The sequence below is a fragment of the Gobius niger genome (assembly GCF_951799975.1).
Source record: "Gobius niger genome assembly, chromosome: 16".
Classification (NCBI taxonomy): Eukaryota; Metazoa; Chordata; class Actinopteri; order Gobiiformes; family Gobiidae; genus Gobius; species Gobius niger.
In genome coordinates, this window is record NC_136867.1 from 11,518,469 (window position 1) to 11,537,005 (window position 18,537).

At 41.1% G+C, this 18,537-nt stretch overlaps 1 protein-coding gene across 1 annotated transcript; it reads left to right on the forward strand.

The window, feature by feature from the left end:
- The first annotated feature begins 1,917 nt into the window (after window positions 1-1,917).
- Window positions 1,918-18,482, forward strand: pak6 (p21 (RAC1) activated kinase 6). The gene is made up of 9 exons (XM_079572995.1): window positions 1,918-2,400; window positions 9,868-10,115; window positions 11,175-11,831; window positions 12,224-12,760; window positions 14,235-14,368; window positions 16,043-16,169; window positions 16,407-16,532; window positions 16,634-16,768; window positions 17,170-18,482. Exons 2-9 carry the CDS (start codon window positions 9,912-9,914, stop codon window positions 17,335-17,337), a joined length of 2,088 nt encoding a protein of 695 aa, XP_079429121.1. The 5' UTR covers window positions 1,918-2,400; window positions 9,868-9,911; the 3' UTR covers window positions 17,338-18,482.
- Window positions 18,483-18,537: the final 55 nt, after the last annotated feature.

The window sequence follows — 18,537 nt, forward strand, 5'->3', positions numbered from 1 at the left end:
TTGTTACTTTGACTGACAGGAACACTCTGGGTTTGTATGGGGGGCATGTTTTACAGTCTGTGCTCTTAAACCTATTTGTTTTCACATGCACCAGTTAACAACAACTTCTCCATCTAGCTTCTACATGACTGACTGAGGCTACTTTCTTTGAAGTCTGGCCAAAACTTGATAAAATAACAGACCTGTTATTTCAAAAAAGGGCTGCACAATATGAGAAATAATTGAGATATTTGATAATTGAATAGTGCTAAAGTATAGCAATATTATTTTTAATTAATAAAGAAATTCATGACTTAGAAAAACTATATTTTCAGCACATTTTTGATGTAAGCTCTGGTGGAATAAAATGAATCAGTTAGATGGATCTGCAGTGACATCATATTGCAATATATTGTAGCTAGTGACATGATGAATAATACATAATTTAATATTGCAATGACAATAGCTTTGCATTATATTGTGCAGCCCTATTTGTAACCTTTTTTGATAGTGTAATTTTATAGTCAAAGTGCATATAAGAGATAAAATGATCAATTAAAGATAGATTTTCCTTTGACCGGGTCAACACATCTATGATCAGATGTCATTTATAAACAATAAGAATGATTATATAAACAATAAATACATACATAAATATCTAATATTAATAATAATAATTATGCTTTTTTTTTTTTGTATAGCAGGTAACAGCATGAATTGGCAAGTAATATATGGGGCTGCGTGGCCAGTGGGTACAAAGGTTATCATGTAAAATAGTTACAGTTTTGTAATGCAAACATTGAAGCGAGTCCCTAGTGCACCCTGTTGGCTCCAATTTTAATGACAGCACAGCTTAACACCACCATTGTCATTATAAACGTCTTCCCTTCCTCCTGTTCAATTGCTGAATGGATGTTTTTCTGCGTCATAAAAGTGCCTCCCGGTGAGATATCATTAGCTGACCTCATGACCCCCGAGCAGCTCTCCTTCATAGTGGCTGACCACCGATAGAAGGTGAAAGTGTCTTGGTACATTTATGGTCTGGTCCAGAAAGTCTGAACAAATCGGATTGCCCCCATTTATTCTAGCTGGCTTTTAATGCATCTTAGTGCTTAGAGTGGCAAACCCAAAAGAAATGTAAAATGTAATGCGTGGCAGTACATTACAAAAAGTTTAATAATGCTAACAAGGGAGAAGCCAAGATAGGAAAGGGTTGTGGCTTCTATACCCCCAACAGGGAAATCTGTCATTGTTATGCAGATTGGTTTAGTCATTGGCTTTTTTCCCCTCATGTCATTGAATATTCTCACATCAAAATGCATGTGCCCCAAATTTGGATGACTTTGCAAACAATATTAGCCTAATTTGCCATTTTTTCTGCTTTTTGTCTGCTATATCAATAATTCAGTAAATAACTGTTCTAAGAATATTTGAAAAAACGAGGAGGCTATTTTTAGAAAGAAAAAACTTCACTGGAGAAAGATTTTGGGTCATGTTAGTCTCAAAAAAGATGACAAATGCACTCTACAGAAATAGACCCACAATGCACAGCCTTCAAATTCACACAAACAAAGAAGTCTGCTACCATCTGCCGAGTCAGACCCAGTCACTCCAAAGATAATTCATATTAGTGGGTGCTAAAACAGCGCAACCATTACGCATGTTCACATGCCAGCCACATAACATGCAGACAGCGAGGAAGACACAATGACAGAGGCACGCCGTATCCCAGGTGATGGGTGTAAATGGAGCTCTTCTCTCCTTACAGACAGTCATAAGAAACCGGCTTTAAACAGGCTAGCACACTCAGGCACGGTTACATGCTGCTATCAGTTCTAGGCTTTTGCAAAGACAGCCCAATGAGGGAGTGGGAGGAGGCAGGGAAGGAGGGAAGTGATAAAGGCACCAAGAGGAGGAGGAATAGAGAGAGTGGAGAGACAGTGCGGGGAGGGTGTGAGAGAGAGTGTGTGAAGCACACACACAGAAGCCAAAGACAGGGATAGTAAAGGAAGGAGCTGAATGCGGCCGTCATATTTCTCTCATTTCTCCTGGACACTGCCTCATTCCTTTCTTCATGGCTTTGACTCTTGCATTGTGTAAATGGTTGTCCTGTGTCCTGAGAAGAAGACATTGGTGCACGGACCAGCACTCAGCCAACAGCACAGGAGCCGGGGATGAATTCAGCCCAACAAAGAGCCTTTGAGATGGAAGTGTGCGCTTCTGCCTGGAGGGAGGAACGCATCAGGCTTTCCCAGGCAAGCGGCAGCCTGCAGTGTGCGCTGGCTTGAGCTCCAAAGCCTCCATCCCCATCCTTAGCGGAGCGCCGTGTGTGAGCGTGCTATCACAGTGAATGCAAGTGTGTATGTGCTCACTCCACATCCTTCCCAGAGGAGAGCTCTCCTCTTCACTGGACAAGGCAAGGTAAGGGGGAATGACACATTTTTCTCCTTTTTCTCCATGGAGGCAGTGGGGTGCGAGGGGGGTGGGGAAAGGGAAGAGAGGCTTAACGTCATTGATAAAGAGCATTCTAGTGTGGGCTGTCGGCAGACATTAGAAAAGCGAATGTAGACAGGCAGTGAGCAGAATGCCTTGTGTCCAGGTGTTGATACACTAAAAGGGCTTTGTGGATGTATTCAGTGATGGACCGCATCTCTCCAGCTTTCACCTTCCACTCACCCCTCCTTCTGAAAATCCCCCACATCCTCTCAGCCTCTTCGTCCTCAACCTGTATGTCAAGAGAAAGGATACAGCCATCCTCTCAACAGTGAAGCACTGTTTGTATGTCATTGGTCCCATTGGCAGGGGCTTCCTCTTTTGATTCTGGTGTTTTCTGGTCTTGTCCATTGACTGCGGGTGATCCCTCCAAAGCAACCTGTGCATGAGGACTCAGTGTTATGTTGGTATGAAGACTTCAGAGCATGCATGGTCATGTTGGAAAACATGTGAGGGAACACAGATATTTGAAATGTTTAAAGCAAATAAAGTTTAATGCTTAAACCTGTTATACAAGAGCTGAATAACTATACAAAGTGATGTTTGCACAGTGTTAAATGTGAAGGAGTTGGAAAAAAGACAAAACACAAAAGGGCTCACTCTTTAAAGCCATATATGAACAATGAACAGTTATTACAATGGGATTGAACTAACCTGTGTAATAAACCCTCAGTTACATACCTCTGTGATTAAATGATCCACTTATATCCTCATATACCATGAGGGCTATTTTCATTTATTAGTGGCTGCTAGTTTTTCTTTTTTTTTTGTCTAATTATATAGTAATCTTCCTAAAAATATTGCTAAGCATAAAGTGTGCTGATTTTCCACAATGTATGTTATGAGTCATAACAGAGGCGACTTTACGGGCTTAAACTCCAGCCTGGCCTGTTGTAACATATCCTCACACGAGGTCAAAGTAAACTGTGGATTGTTTGAGTATGAGTGGGATGTGAGTAAGGTCCTGCAAGTCTAAAACTGCCTTCTTTGTATGTCTTGGGAGACTAATTGATACACTGGAAAGGAGAGTCAAGGCAGACGAGGGTAAAAGAGGTGACAGATTACTCTGCTAAGTACTGATTCACTGTCTCATATCTTTTGTTGCTCAATTCCAGAGGCGCTAAACGCAGAAAATTATATTTGCACAATGGACCTGACAGGACGTGACCGAGATAGCAAAGGTAATCAGGTGCAGGTGGTTCACTATTGTCACGTGGCCTGTTGTTTTTATAAATGCCAGGCTATGGTTGAAACAGAGGGCAGCGTGCATCACCGACTTTATCTTCCCCACTGGCCACAAAACGTCAAGCACTAAGGATTAAAACAAGCTCTGAGCCCAAATTAGGGCAGCATGCCACGAGTCCCCTCACTGGGCTCCAACAGCACCCACGCTGGGTGACAGAGCGGGACAGTGGGGCCCACGCAGATTGATCGTTGCAAGGGTATTCCCAGATTTTTTGTAAAAAAAAAAAAAGTCAGGTGCTTCGTGCTTCGGAAAGTCACGCTGAGGCCTGAGGTGGGAAAATATAAATCAAAGCTCTCATAGGCTTGTACTGTAAAGCCTGCTCTGGGGCTTGGCGCATCAATAAATTAGGCCCCAGAGAGAAGATTTGGGCACATACCATTGGTCGAGCCAGATCACAAGTCTTTATCAGTGCAGCGTCAAATTGTTCAAAGCACTTGCGATAGCCAAGAGAATATTTAATTAAAGAGAGTGTTGGTCAGTGCCGCATAGTCCTTACTCCTCTTATCTCTATTCAGAACATACATTTACACTGTGTTGCACCTTGTGTCAGCATCAGTCAGGGACATCCCATAAACTCTCACTATAGCACACATGTTGCTTTTACAATGCCATCAGGTTTAAGTATCATTCAGAGGCAATAATTAAATACCTGCTAATGTGCAAAGCCACCTCACTTACCAGAGTTCAGAGCAAGCTAGTTTTCTTGTCCATTGAGTTGTCCTAGAGGATCAGTGTCAATATGTATCATCTGACAGAGTGATTTACAGCTTCTATTGATGCCCCATCAATCTCCACATTTTCTTTACTGTCTGCAGCAGAGAACATGGAGTAACGTGTTCCGAGCTGCACTGATCGAGCTTATGCAAAATATGTTGAACGTTTTACATGCTCCATCCCTCATTCTGCTACCTTCCCGACCTTCCTTTTTATGCTTTCTCAACATTAGCTGAGGTCCAATGCATGAATACCAGCTGCCCTTGAACGACAGAAATCACTACTCCACTTGTATCATGCAATCATATTTAAAATTATATAAAGCCGGACAGTTGTTCTATTTAAAAATGATATTGAAACTAAATCCAAAACAGAGGTCTGTCTGAGTAAAGGTTAATATCTAAATCATATGAAAAAAAAAACATTAATGTGAGTGAAAACAGTCAGAACAATAGGTCATGTAACCTAACCTTCAACATTATAGACTTAAATGTCATTATGGTAAAGAGATAATGGAGAGCAAATGCAGTTCCAAACATTTCTGTAACCTTTCTTTTATTAGATAGAGATAGACATATAGGCAGTCACATGTTGGATTTTTGTTATTGTAAGTATTCTGCCAAGTGAGCCACCAAAGAAACCCTGTCATCCTTTTTCTATTAACTGTATGGATACGGAATTACTAAGCTCACCAAGCTTTAATCATCAAGATTTTAAAAATGAGATTTATCCAAAACGTTGAACCTTGTTTCTTATGCTTGGCCACAATCAAATGCTTTAAAGTAGATGCGTGTCTCTCTTCAAAGCTTGTTGGCCTGCAAGTGCTTGGTTGTGCATGCTGTATTAAACCTTGGACATGAAATATGCATGAAAACAGCATTATTCCATGTTATTCCTTGTCATTGAACACAACTCATTACATCACATGTCATCTCCTGTTGACGATGCCTTGATGCAGACAGAGGTGACTCCAAAGAGACTTAAATCAAAAACACGGACATTACTCTGTCCAGTCACGTCCAGAGCCTGTGTACCACTTTCCTCAGATATAAAATTCTGTGTGGGCATACTTTACAAGACATGACCAATCCAAGCCCCCCTCGCACACTCCTTTGAGAGGCAGTCTCATTATACTCAAAGGGCAAATCGGTCATCGTAATGAAGCTGATAAAATAGCCCTTGCCGCTGCAGTGCACAGTCCAAAAACAGCAGTTAAGACCCTTCATGTCGTCTATCCATCCTGTGTCACTGATGTTCCCACTGTAATTTACTATAGCTGGATTATACTTATAGATACACTGACTTACAGGAGCAAAAAGAGGATTAAGTCATCACAATTGCCTCACATATTCATCCCCACTATTTTTACACAAATCCTGAAAAATAAACACGTGCTTGGCTTCGTGTGCGCTCGGAGGAGAGTGAAATGATGTGTCCTAAAATTAGATCAGTGGAAGCCTGAACACCATACTAATCCTGCCAGCAGAGTCACCTGAGCGTGCACCACCCTCGCTACCATCTCTACATGCATGCCAGCAACAGAAATCGAGCTAAAATTAGGGCAAAGAGGGAAAAAAAATCATTCAACACAGCTCGGAGCAGCAACATTGAGCAAATCCAATATCTGCCCCATCTCTATCCCCTCCCACTTGCCCACAAGTCCCCCTGCTCCGGATGGTACTGGAACATGACAGAAAGGGGCTCTATTACTCTATGTGTTGTGTATGGAAAACATATGGATGGTTTTATGCATGGCACGAGGTGCATGACTGCTCTGCCAGGTGGAGATGCTCCATCCGGTCACGGTAAGGTCTTGATTTGAGGAGGGGGTGTTTGACTTCAGGCTGAACAGTGTTTTGGAGGCGGAACTAAAGCGGTGCACAGACTGACTTGTACCTCGTTTGAGATTACATGTGGTGTTTTGCGTTCAGCATTTAAAAAACACCTGAATGCAATTTCGTTGTACAATTGTACAATAACAAATAAAGCACTTACTTACTTACTTGGTACTGGAATTAAAATGATAAAGATCACAGTACATGACCTATATGATGCTTAAGCAAAATACAATTAAAGTTCACAAGATACTGTTGTAGGCTAATCCTCCTACTTGGTTGCCCTGAACTGGGGTTGCCCACGGCACCTGTCCTGCAGGTTGCCCCAGTTTCATTGGAGGATATGGGTCAAATGCAGAGCACAAATTTCCCAATGAAAACCATAAAGTACCTTCACTGTGCATGTACAGACTGATGTAATCTCCAGGATGTTTGTGTCATGAGTATTTTGGTGTGGCCCTGAATCACGTTCAGGACGAAGGGTGGAACTGCTTTACTTGGCAGAAGTTTGCTTTCTGGACTTCTCACATAACATGCTCGCATCAACTAAACGATAGCATGTTCCTTTTATTCCAAAAGTAAGACAAACATCACAAAGATCAAAATACAAAGACACAATTACTCTATTCTGCTCTAAGGTAATCGCTCTGTATATAAATCTCTTGGCATATTATCAGATGATAGACATGCATCTGAAAACTAAGGATAACTACAGCATGCATTGGGTTTGGGATCCAATGTCCAAATGTGAATGCCTGTCTTAGCTTATATATATTATATAATTGCCCTATTTGGCACCATCACTCTGGCCATAGGAGTTTGACGCTATGTTTCTGTTGTCAAGTTTCCCTGTGCATGTGGTCTCAAAGATAGAAACACCCCGTGTTGCAGAATTTCTGAGTGACCTCATCCTTTTTTGGCTGCTGATGTTTCTGACAGCTGCTGGCTTTTTTTTTTCTGCCTCAGCACTTTGATAGATTCAAGACAAGCCACTGTGGGTCAGATCCCTGAAGTTTTTTTGTGTGTGTGCTTTTTGTGTGAGTGTGACCAGAAAACATAATGATGCAAGTTCAGCTCTGCATAAATAACGCTGCCTTAGAAATCAATAGTGCATTGTTATCGAGACACTCATAAGCTTAGCACTGTTAGTGGGGTCAATGCAAGCCAGATGCATGTGATTAAGGCTTGTTAATCGATAATTGCATCAACTGTTCAATTACTGTCATCCGGAAGTGAATCAACAAAGTCGGTCTGTGTTTTTAGTGTGGCGCTAATATCGGATTTGTAAGTTTGAATTTCTGGTGGCTTCAGAGAGGAGCAGCGCTGGGATGAATAATGAATACAGTTGTGGTGTTGACTGCTTTAAACTGATGAGGCCTGATAAAGTGGTGTGCAGAGCCAGCTGTCCTATATGAGTTGGTATCACCCCATTATTTCTGGCAGTAGAGAAGTGTAGCCGTTTGCATTTCACTCATGAGTAAATATTGATTGATCTCCTTGTAAAGGATACATGAGGGCCTAGGGTAAATATTTGTCTAAGCATTGCCAGCTTCTGCACTCCAAACTGCAAAATAAGCACAACGTGGGAGAAGATGTTGAATACTGGAATGCTACAGATAAGTGCATTACTATGTCCAAAATGTATGGCAAGATCAGGAGTGTCCAAACTGTTTTCACAAGAGAACTTCACCCTCTGAATACCTTTTCACTTCAGAGGTGGTGCCTGGACAATGCCATCAAAAGTGAAAATGTATAGAGCAACATAACACCCTTTATTATGTTGCAAATAAATAAAAGATATTTGAAAGCCATATCACAGGAAGCCACACTATGTCGCAATTCACTGAGGACTTCTATCTGACTATGACAATTTAAAAAGATGGAAAAGTTTCATTTTAGTCGTGATTTTTGGCCTTGTTTTGGTCCTAATTTAGTATATGTGACATAATGTTTTGACATAATTTGACAAGCAAAAGCTACAAGACACATTTTTTTATTTGAATTAAATGGAACAAATAGTTTTGAAATGGTTAAATGGTTTAGTTTACTATTTTCTTTGACCATGTACAAAATACATTCATCTTAAAGAAAAGAAAGAGCAACAGTATTGTTATAATGAAAACAATCGCAATAACAAAAATATAATTGCAATTGCTCATATAGTGAAGCTCTATATATTCTGTAAATTGCACAAGGACCACCGTCCACTCATTCCAACCACACCATAAAATTCCCGTCAGAGAGAATTAAAGCTACGCTCAACACCATTTTGTGTACACAGGGAGAGCACAGAGTCATTCGCTTATGCAACTTAGCATATGAGCCCAGTGATTGAACTATCCTTGAAGGGGTGACATGTTTTTCACAGGGCTACCCCCGATGCGCTTTAATAATGAGGACGGCCTATGCTGATGTGAATGGGCCCTCCCGTGTGCTGCGGTCAGGCCCACAGTAGTATGGTTAGTCACCGGTGTGGCTGATGACTGGAGCAGCGATGTGGGCTTAAACAAATGCTGGTCTGAGGGCAGTGGTACTGAGTGCCTGCTGCAAAACTAATTTCCTCCATTTCAAACCTTTGCATGTGCATGAGGAGATACAATCTAGATCTATCAGGGCACCTTGTGGGCCTCTGCCACTTTCAGTCCACACTCTAAACTCAGCACAAATTTATGTTGTGATAAGCGGCTGGGATGCACTGGGCACTCAATGAAACAGTGTTAAATCTGATGATAGGATTCAAAGATTGATTATCTCTTCATACAGCTGTGAGGCCCGGGATGAGATGTAATGTGTTTAATTATTTCCTTGTTTTGAAAGGGAAATAAAGCAGAACATATCAGACCACATCCAGTTCCAAATGTGAAGCGATCCATCCAAAGATTAAGTCATTTCCCTCTTTGAAATCAAGGGCACACAGTCGAGTAATTATGAAAGGCATATGAAAGATAGTAGTGGAGTCGATGAAGTTTGCATAAACTTGTGTATACACAGGGCTCTTTCTGTTGATGCAATGTAGCCTGTAGGACTGGATAAGCCCTGTTTGAACACATCTCCTTCCAGTGAGACAAAAAGTCAGATCTAGACAACAGTTAATGTCACCCTTAAATTCTGAATATCAAATAACAATCATGTTACAGCTACTTCCTTGACAAATTTTAAAGATTATAAACGTTTGAGATTAACAGAAATATAAATTGAAGTTGAAGCAGATGAGTATGAAAATGAATAATTTTCAAACTTATTACTAAATGTTTGGCCATAAAATGCAGTGCATTGTTATCAAGATTCCATTTGCATCATCTGTAATCTTTAATACAAAATTCTCTTCCTCCCCTTTAAATCCCTCCACAACCTCACACCTCCATCCCTGTCAGGCCTTCTGCAGACCTACCCACCCTCTAACTCAAGACATCCATACAATAGACTCAATCACCACATTCAAATCACGTTAAAAAAAAAGGCCCACCCCACATAGTCCTTTTTTAACTGTTTTGTAGGCTTTCTGTAAAGTAACCTTGAGAATTTTGAAAGGCGCCCACAAATAAATGTATTATTAATGCACAATACCATAAATTATTTATATATATTTTTCTTTTACAGGAACATAGTGCAACAGGCAAGCTGTGGCCAGTGTGGACCTGAGCATGTTTCGCAAGAAAAAGAAGAAGAGGCCTGAGATATCAGTGCCCAAGAACTTTGAGCACCGCGTTCACACTTCTTTTGATGTCAAGCGAGGATGCTTCGTGGGGCTTCCCATGCAATGGCAGAGCCTCATAGAAAACCTGCGCCGGCCGCGGCCCATGGTAGACCCCTCCAGGATCACAGAGGTGGAGCTCAGACCAAAGAAGGTACAATACACAAGTTACTCACAATGCACCTGAAACTGGACCAACCATGTCCTTATTAAGTAGTGATCTCAAGCTGATGTGGTATTGATATACCAGGGTAATGTGAAATCAGCAGAGAGAGGTTACAATCTAAAAACGCCTGAAAGGACATCTTCAGCTTTCTTGGGGCTGAGCTAATGACCCTGCTGTGTACACTGACTTTACAGTGTTGAATACACTAAGGGACCATAAGATTTATGACGCCACATAGGCAATTAATAACAGTGTATAGAGCGCTGGCACAGATGTCAAGCAGAGGGATAAAAAAGTGCAGGTACAGCAGCTGTACAGCAGAGGGAATGGGACTGATACAAGTCTCACTGTTTCTGTGCTTGCTCAGTGTGGTGTCATAAGCACTTTATGGCAGAGGTACTAGCAGTTTTATGATTTTGTATTCTCTACTGTTATTGGTTCAAGGTAATATGATCACCATCATATGAGCTCTGGAGAGGGATTAAAGGTATAACTACAGACCAAAAACATAAAAGAAAGATATAGAACTAAACACATTTTAAATGTAACAAGAGTGTTGAGATTCTTGTGCGCTGTGAAGCGATATGTCACCTGACCTGTGTCTCCTATGTAGAGGTACTCGCGCTGAACAGGAGAAACCAGAGATGCTGTCGACTGACCGTGAACTAAATATGACTCTACCTTTAGACAAACTAATGAGCCACCACCACACAGTCTTCTGCCAAAACAACATACTTCCACTTCTGTCTGGGCAAGTTCTAGGCCTCTGCCTTCATACCAGAAAATTGCCCATTTACAATGGTATTTTATGACGTGTCAGGTTTTTTCTTTTTTTTTTACTAAACTATTACACATATATTTGTCAGTGCAGTGTCAAAAATAGCTCTGTGAAGAGATGTAGTCTTTGTACTGAGACAACGATGTCCTTTGTAAATTCTCAAGTCTAAATTTAACATGCCTCTCAGCAATGATTATGTCACACTAATTATTTCTCATGGTGCAAATCTTTCTGTGATGTGATGATGGCGTGTGCCTTTGCTCTTTCAGACCATTGTGCGTGGGAGCATGATTGGTCATGGGGACTACATCTCTGCCATGATCAGCGATATGAGCCGCCTGTCCGTGACCAGCTCAAACTCCCTGAGGAAGAGCAGCCCTTCCAACCGGAAGCGGGCGCAGTCTCTGGGTCGACTCGGGGAGGAGAACGAGGGCGACACCTATCAGTACGAGAGCCTCACTCAGGACGAGGAAGATGACCCTCAGGACCAGTGGAGAGATAGGGCTAGGAACATTCACAGCGAAACAAACACTCCATATTTGGGCATGAAGAAGAGCATCACCTTACAACATAATGGGATCTTACCAAAAGCTAAATCTACTTACGAAGTCAGCATCCCTCATGAAGGACCTCCACTGCCTCCTCACCCGCCAAATGTCCATGCGCCTTGTCACACAGCTTACATGAGCGCAGATATGGGTAGTCCTCAGGAGAGAGTCATCTGGAAACGGGACATCCCACTGCCCAGGGGACTGCCCACACCCCCCAGACCAGTGGCCTGTTTCTACAATCCTAGTATGACTGTTCAGCAGCCACCAACGCACGTGGAGCAAGCAATTGCAGGTTTAGAGCTGCGACCAGCTGCACCCATGTACATGCACCCTCAGAACAGCCCAGGAAGGCCGTTTTCATCCTACGATCTCAAAGTAAGGCCAAACTATTTATTTACTCAAATGCATGTACTGCGGTACTTTCTTCAGAAAATGATCAATTATATGCATGTTTTAAGGCTGTGGGACCCAATATCAGTAACCCTTAAAATTTACCAATAGATACAGCCACAATCCCAATATCCTTCTCCAAGTCATATGTATGTGATGGGTATGTACATTACTGATGCTGTTGCTCCGGCTTGAATGTATGCTTACTCCACCACTGGGCTTGTATAGCTATAGCAACAGCATTCCCATGGGTCGTATCAGGCAAAGTGTCGTGAAAGAGTGGAGGACTTGATTAACATTCTCCCTTAAAGCAGGTCCTGATCCGTGGCAGTCGGCCAATAGACTTTAACTGGTCCCTGTGTAATCTTGTCACGCAGACAGAGACGTCTGTGAGATACCACTCCGGCTTCCTGCCCACTGGCACGAGCAGTCCCCTGGTGGGAGGTGGCATGAGGCCCCAGCGGACGGTGCGATCCTCAGCAAGCTACACCCTCGGCCTGTCTCCAAACATGGGACTAAGAGCAAATGTCCCGGAGTCATTTTTAAGACATTCAGGATGCCCCAACCCCCCTTACCCTCTTCAGGACAGTCCCTCTCAGCCCAGACCCTCTCCTACAGGCTCACTAGCTACCAGTCCCCCCGGTACCTGCTCCCCTGCCTTCCGAGCGCCTCAGCACCCCTCGCCCCGGCCACCACCGGACCCCCCCAAAGTCACCCACGAACAGTTCAAAGCTGCCCTGCAGATGGTCGTGGACAAGGGCGACCCGCGCTCTTACCTGGAGAACTTTGTGAAGATAGGAGAGGGTTCCACCGGGGTCGTGTGCATCGCCACAGAGAAGCACAGCGGGAGGCAGGTGGCTGTCAAGATGATGGACCTGCGGCGGCAACAGAGGAGAGAGCTTCTGTTTAATGAGGTACGGGATCGCTTTTACACTGGAAATAAAAGGGGAAAATGTAAGCACAGAAATTGTTGCATAAATCAGCGTCAGCAAATTATCCACCGGAAAAAAAAATTTAATTGTGTATTCCACACCACTTTCAAACACTGAAACTCTGACACTGTGTAAAATAGAGCTCAGACTGAATATTATTCAGCAAAGAATCATAATAATTCTTTCTTGTGATATGCAAATTGTATTGGAAGCCATGTTTCACAATACTTTTGATACTCAACTCAGCTCTTAATTTAAAGGTGCATTATGCAACTTTTATGTGTAAAAAACCAATGGCTGTATGAGTGATTAGCATGGTGCCTTCACTTTCCATCATGGTGGTCTTTACAACGCTCCAGAGCCATTTGTTTTTTAGGTTTTCTAGTGAGGGTCCGTCGGCAGTGAAAACCTACCAGAAAGCCTTAAAACAATTGAATTGGAGCGTGATAGAGGCCACTGTGAAGGAAAGCAAAGGCACCATGCTGACCACTCACACTGTGCACCCCCTGGGACACTGAAAGGCCCAATACGCAAATACATTATTTTATTTTATTTTTCACATAAAAAGTTCCATAATGCACCTTTAAAGTTGGTAGTGTAAATATCAGTTTTGGTGCAGATTGGTTTAAACAAAAGAGCACTTGCAAAATGTTTTACTCAATGTCTGACTGATTTACATTTAGTTTATACCTTTTGAACATTCAAGTTGTACTTCCTTAATCATTTCTCTTAGGGCAAAACATTGCAGTTCATTATAATGACAAATCATAGGACTCAGGGGGTAATTCACCAAACCGTTTGCTCATGTGCAAAACAAGTATAACACATGCAAAAGTGGACCAGCAGCAGAGTCATTTACGCATTAACCATATCCGCTTAGGGCACCAAAATGGCTTCCAGTGGCCCTGACAATACTAACTATGTCTCCTCGTAAATTACAGTTTCAACTTTAGTCTTCATACTGTAGGGTGAAGGCTCTGTGTTCCCTGTTTTCATGTATTTGCCAAGTTTTTATATTCCATCCTATATAACCATGCTAGATGTGCTATAAAGTAAAGTACGAGTTATAGTGCGAATATTTTTTCCATATCAGAGTAAAATAGCACCATTATACTGTATTTATGAACTTGGGAGTATTGAAGCTTTTGATTTTGGTGTGACTAGTTTATTTGCTGATGATGAAGATCATGTAGCCTATGTGTTTTACCATTTTACTAAAGCTGAATAAAGTCGAACAAAATGTGGATCAACTCATTTTAAGCCTCTGAATATGACAAATGTCAGAACGTGTAGGCGTACAGTTTGAAGGGCATAGCTAGAATAGTTTTCTATAAATCTGCTGTGTCAGGTTTGCTCTCCATTTACAGCAAATCCCTTGCAAATCACCCTCACTGCCATTTCATGATGCAAAAGCTGGTTATGGCCTTTTTACAACAGTGGTTTTACGGTGCCGCAGGTGGTGATCATGAGGGACTATCAGCACAGGAATGTAGTGGAGATGTTCAAGTCGGCCCTGGTGGAGGAGGAGTTGTGGGTCATCATGGAGTACCTGCAGGGAGGAGCACTCACCAACATCGTGTCTGAAACCAGGTATGAGGCATTCTGTGTCAGATGCACCCTCTTTGTTTGTATGAGATCATCGTTTGTATCTCAAGCGGCCACTAGGGGGTAGTGTAGTATCGTGCAAGGACACAAAGAGGCATCGTACATCACGTCTGAAAGAGAAAAATAATTCAATAGATTTTGTATTGTATGGCCACTGTATCAAATTATGTATTCATGTTTCATTTTCTTAATTCATTGTGTTATTTTGTCCAAAATCGAGACACTAATGTTTAGTCAGAACACACATGTGTGTGTATATATATATATATATATATATATATATATATATATATATATATATATATATATATATATATATATATATAGTAGACTATAGTAGAATACACCGTAGTCGACTCTAACAGAATTTATCAGTCTTAACAGATAATTGGCCAAGAAGAGAATAGCCTTCAGGTCTGACCTTTTGACACAAATCCACAAAAACAAGTCTCTCCAGAAAGATGACAAGAGCCAGCTGCCAACAAGAGCTTTCATAGAGCATGCAGATTTAACTGACTGAGCAGTTCTCCTGTTCCTAAGTCAATGGTGTCGTCGGAAGAAAAAGTAAATTCAGGAGCTATGGGACCCATTACTTTCAAGCATGGAAGCTTTCTTTACAAAAGTGACTATGGAAAAGGCCCTTGTATAATTTGTACCATTTGCAACAAAATCTAATTATCTGATTATGAATCATATGTGTAAATCTATCCTGTAGGTGTTAATCAAGTAGGAATTTGATGGCAGAAAATGATGGTTGCTGCTTGGTACCTGTGCTAGTACTGTTGTACTAGGGATGTTTCATATGAATGTCGTGATAACCACAAATGTCTAAGTTGGCCTGCCTTAAAATAAATTTTAATTAGTGGGCTTAGGCTGACAAATTTAAACTTAATTGAAAAGAAAATTAATAAGCAAAAAGAAAGAAAGCAAGAAAGAAAGTGAAAAAACAATGGAATGAAAAACACATTTAAGAGAAAAAGAAAACAGCAATTATTAACCAATTGATAATACATTAATAATAATAACAACAACAACAACAACAACAACAACAACAACAACAACAACAACAACAATAATAATAATAATAATAATAATAATAATAATAATTATTATTATTATTATTATTATAATTATCATTATAATTATAATGATGTAAAAATAAAACACAACGACCAGGGCATCCCTACAATTACTACAGTTATCTATAATGTTATTATCATACATTAAGTGTAACAATGCATTTATTTATTTATTTTGTTCATTTACTGGTTGGGACCATAGACTGTATATATAAATGTGGGACATGAGGGGAAAAAACACATAGATTGTGTTCACTTACTATGTGAAATAAAAAGATAATAAAAAAGAAAAAAAGAACACTGACATTTTTGTACTGCCAGATTTGTATTGCAGTACAGTTTATACTAATGACTTATGTAAGAATGGATGTGTTGGTACCTTGAGCTAACCTCTAAGCCACACATTCAGAATTATTAGTCACTTCAGATGTGGGAGTTGTTGATCTGAACAGCGTGGTTTCTAATTGGAGTGATTCATGAAATTTCAACTTTCCACAGAGAATTATTTTGAAAAAAAAGTGTGCCTGCCAAAAGCTCAAATGTTAATGTAAAACCTGTCTGATGATGTGTTGTTGCGTAGGCTGACGGAGGAGCAGATTGCCACAGTGTGTGAGGCTGTGCTGCAGGCCTTGGCCTATCTGCACTCACAGGGAGTCATCCACAGGGACATCAAGAGCGATTCCATATTATTAACACTGGATGGAAGGGTAATATTTATGAATTTAATAATTTAACAATATTAACTAATTCTTTAATGATCCCATGAATTAACACAAAGTAGTAGCTAATAGGGAAGTGTTACTTAAAAAACAATATATAATACATAAATTAAAAGTATAATGAGGATAAACAACTCATCATATAATTTTGACTGTACCGAAAAAGTAATTAAGAATGTATGAAAATGAATATTAAGCAAACTTTTTTTCTCTTGTCCTGCGCAGGTGAAACTTTCTGACTTTGGATTCTGTGCTCAGATCAGTAAGGACATCCCAAAGCGAAAGTCCCTGGTTGGGACACCATATTGGATGGCTCCAGAAGTCATCTCCAAATCTCCATATGGCACTGAGGTAAAGCGATCTCTCTGCCGTTAGCTGTTAGCAGTGGTAGCGATGCCTTTACATTATAAATATGAGAGTTTACAAAACTAACCAAGTCTGTGGGGATTCAGGTGGACATCTGGTCTATGGGTATTATGGTTGTGGAGATGGTGGACGGAGAGCCTCCATACTTCAGTGAAACTCCTGTTGCAGCCATGAAGAGGCTGAGAGATGAGCTGGCACCTAGTGTGAGAAATGTCAACCAGGTAAGCAAAGGGAACCTTTTATTTTCCTGACTTATTAAGATAAATATTAGTTGGTGAAAGGTCAAAGTTTACACACATAAAGCCGCATTTTTAAGTGACTTAAAACTCTCAATGGATGAGGCTGATCAAATGCTCAAAGGGAGCTCGTTCCAAAGTTTGGATCCAGCGATCCCAAACGCCCTGTCACCTCTGTTTTTGTATTCGAGCGGGGACAGGTTAAAAGCAGCAGGTCACAGGACAGCAGGGCTCTCACACGAGAACACAAACTGAACATTTGGTGGTTGAGTCCTTAAGTAAGGAACGTGTGTTACATTTAAACAGCCTATAATATATCATTTATATTTTCTATATCTGCCGTATACTTGGTACTAGTGCTAACGCTGACAGTTGTTTGCTTTCAGATCTCTCCTGTCCTCAAAGACTTCCTGGACCGTATGCTCACTCGGGACCCTCTGGAGCGAGCCAGTGCCACCGACCTGCTCGAGCACCCATTCCTGCTGCAATGCGGCTCACCTCAGTGCCTGGTGCCACTGGTGGAGCAGTACCGCAAACGCATGTCCCGCTGTTGAGCCCTATAGCCGACTGTCACTTTCCCTTAATAACACCCACCTTTACCGGGGGCTTGGATGAGGAAATGCATTAGGCCTGGCTCCTCGGGAAATCCAAGGACTGAATAGCTCTTGGGGGAAGCTGAGAAAGATTAAAAGCTTTTGCCCAAGTTAGCGATGACAGGACTATGACAGGACTATGACAGGACGGGCGCATGGTCTTGGGCATGACAAAAGCACTTTAGGAGTGAGCAAAAGGCAGCATGCCGGTTTTGTCCTCTAAGCTCGGTTTGGTTCAATTTCTGGTCACACACAGCCGTGGGCACACAACACAGCACAATATATATCAGTGAATAGGAAGGAAAAACACATACTTAATCCACATCCTTTATGTCCAAACTGAGTATTTCAGAGGCTAATGTGAAGGATTGTGCTATCTCTGCATACACTTTGATAAACAGGAGGACTTATGGTTACCGACCGTTGAACATGGACAAACGGAGGCACACCTGGCCCAATGCAAATGCTTGAAAACGTACCAAACTGGGATGTGAAAGACAATTCTCCTTTATTAGCATCACAAATGGTAGAGAAGGGTCCAGCCGCTACTAGTGAGCTAATGAAAAATATCAACAGTACAGTATCTCTTCATGTTTATTATTTTTTGGTTTTTCAAAAGGTATTGTGAGTTGTTTGTATGATGTGAATTTGCAAATAAGGTTTTGTTAATAATGTATGAAATGGCTGAATAAATAATGTACATAGGAAAAATGAATACTAGGTCAGACACTGCAGTAAATGATATCAAATGTTACTTTTCTGTATTGATACATGAGTCTCTGAGTGCATGTACTGTATGTGTGGGAGTGTGGTATGAAACCCTCTTTCTATTGTGACTGACTTTTTAAAAAATAAAATGGGATGATGAATGGGCACACTGCTCCAGGAAATATGTATGACTGTATTTGCATTTGTTGGAGTGGGATGAACCACACAGGCCTGGCATGTGATGCAGCAGGGTCTCCACCTGCTCCCAAAAACTTTGCACATATTCTGAGACAGGTACATGTGTTTATATTTCTGCGTGGGTCCTTCATGGAAAAGAGAATTTAACATTAATTTAATTTTGTATAAATTAATAAATTATGCACATGGTCTCTGTCTTCATTGTGAATTTTTGGTTTTGATCTTTTCTCAATTATAGTACACACACATACGCTG

What these genes read in the sequence shown, in the direction of transcription:
- pak6 (XM_079572995.1), top strand. Translation starts at nt 9,912, where the DNA reads ATGTTTCGCAAGAAAAAGAAGAAGAGGCCTGAGATATCAGTGCCCAAG. An exon ending in TGGAGCTCAGACCAAAGAAG is followed by an intron (nt 10,116 to 11,174) that starts GTACAATACACA and finishes TTGCTCTTTCAG; the next exon opens with ACCATTGTGCGTGGGAGCAT. An exon ending in TATTAACACTGGATGGAAGG is followed by an intron (nt 16,170 to 16,406) that starts GTAATATTTATG and finishes TGTCCTGCGCAG; the next exon opens with GTGAAACTTTCTGACTTTGG.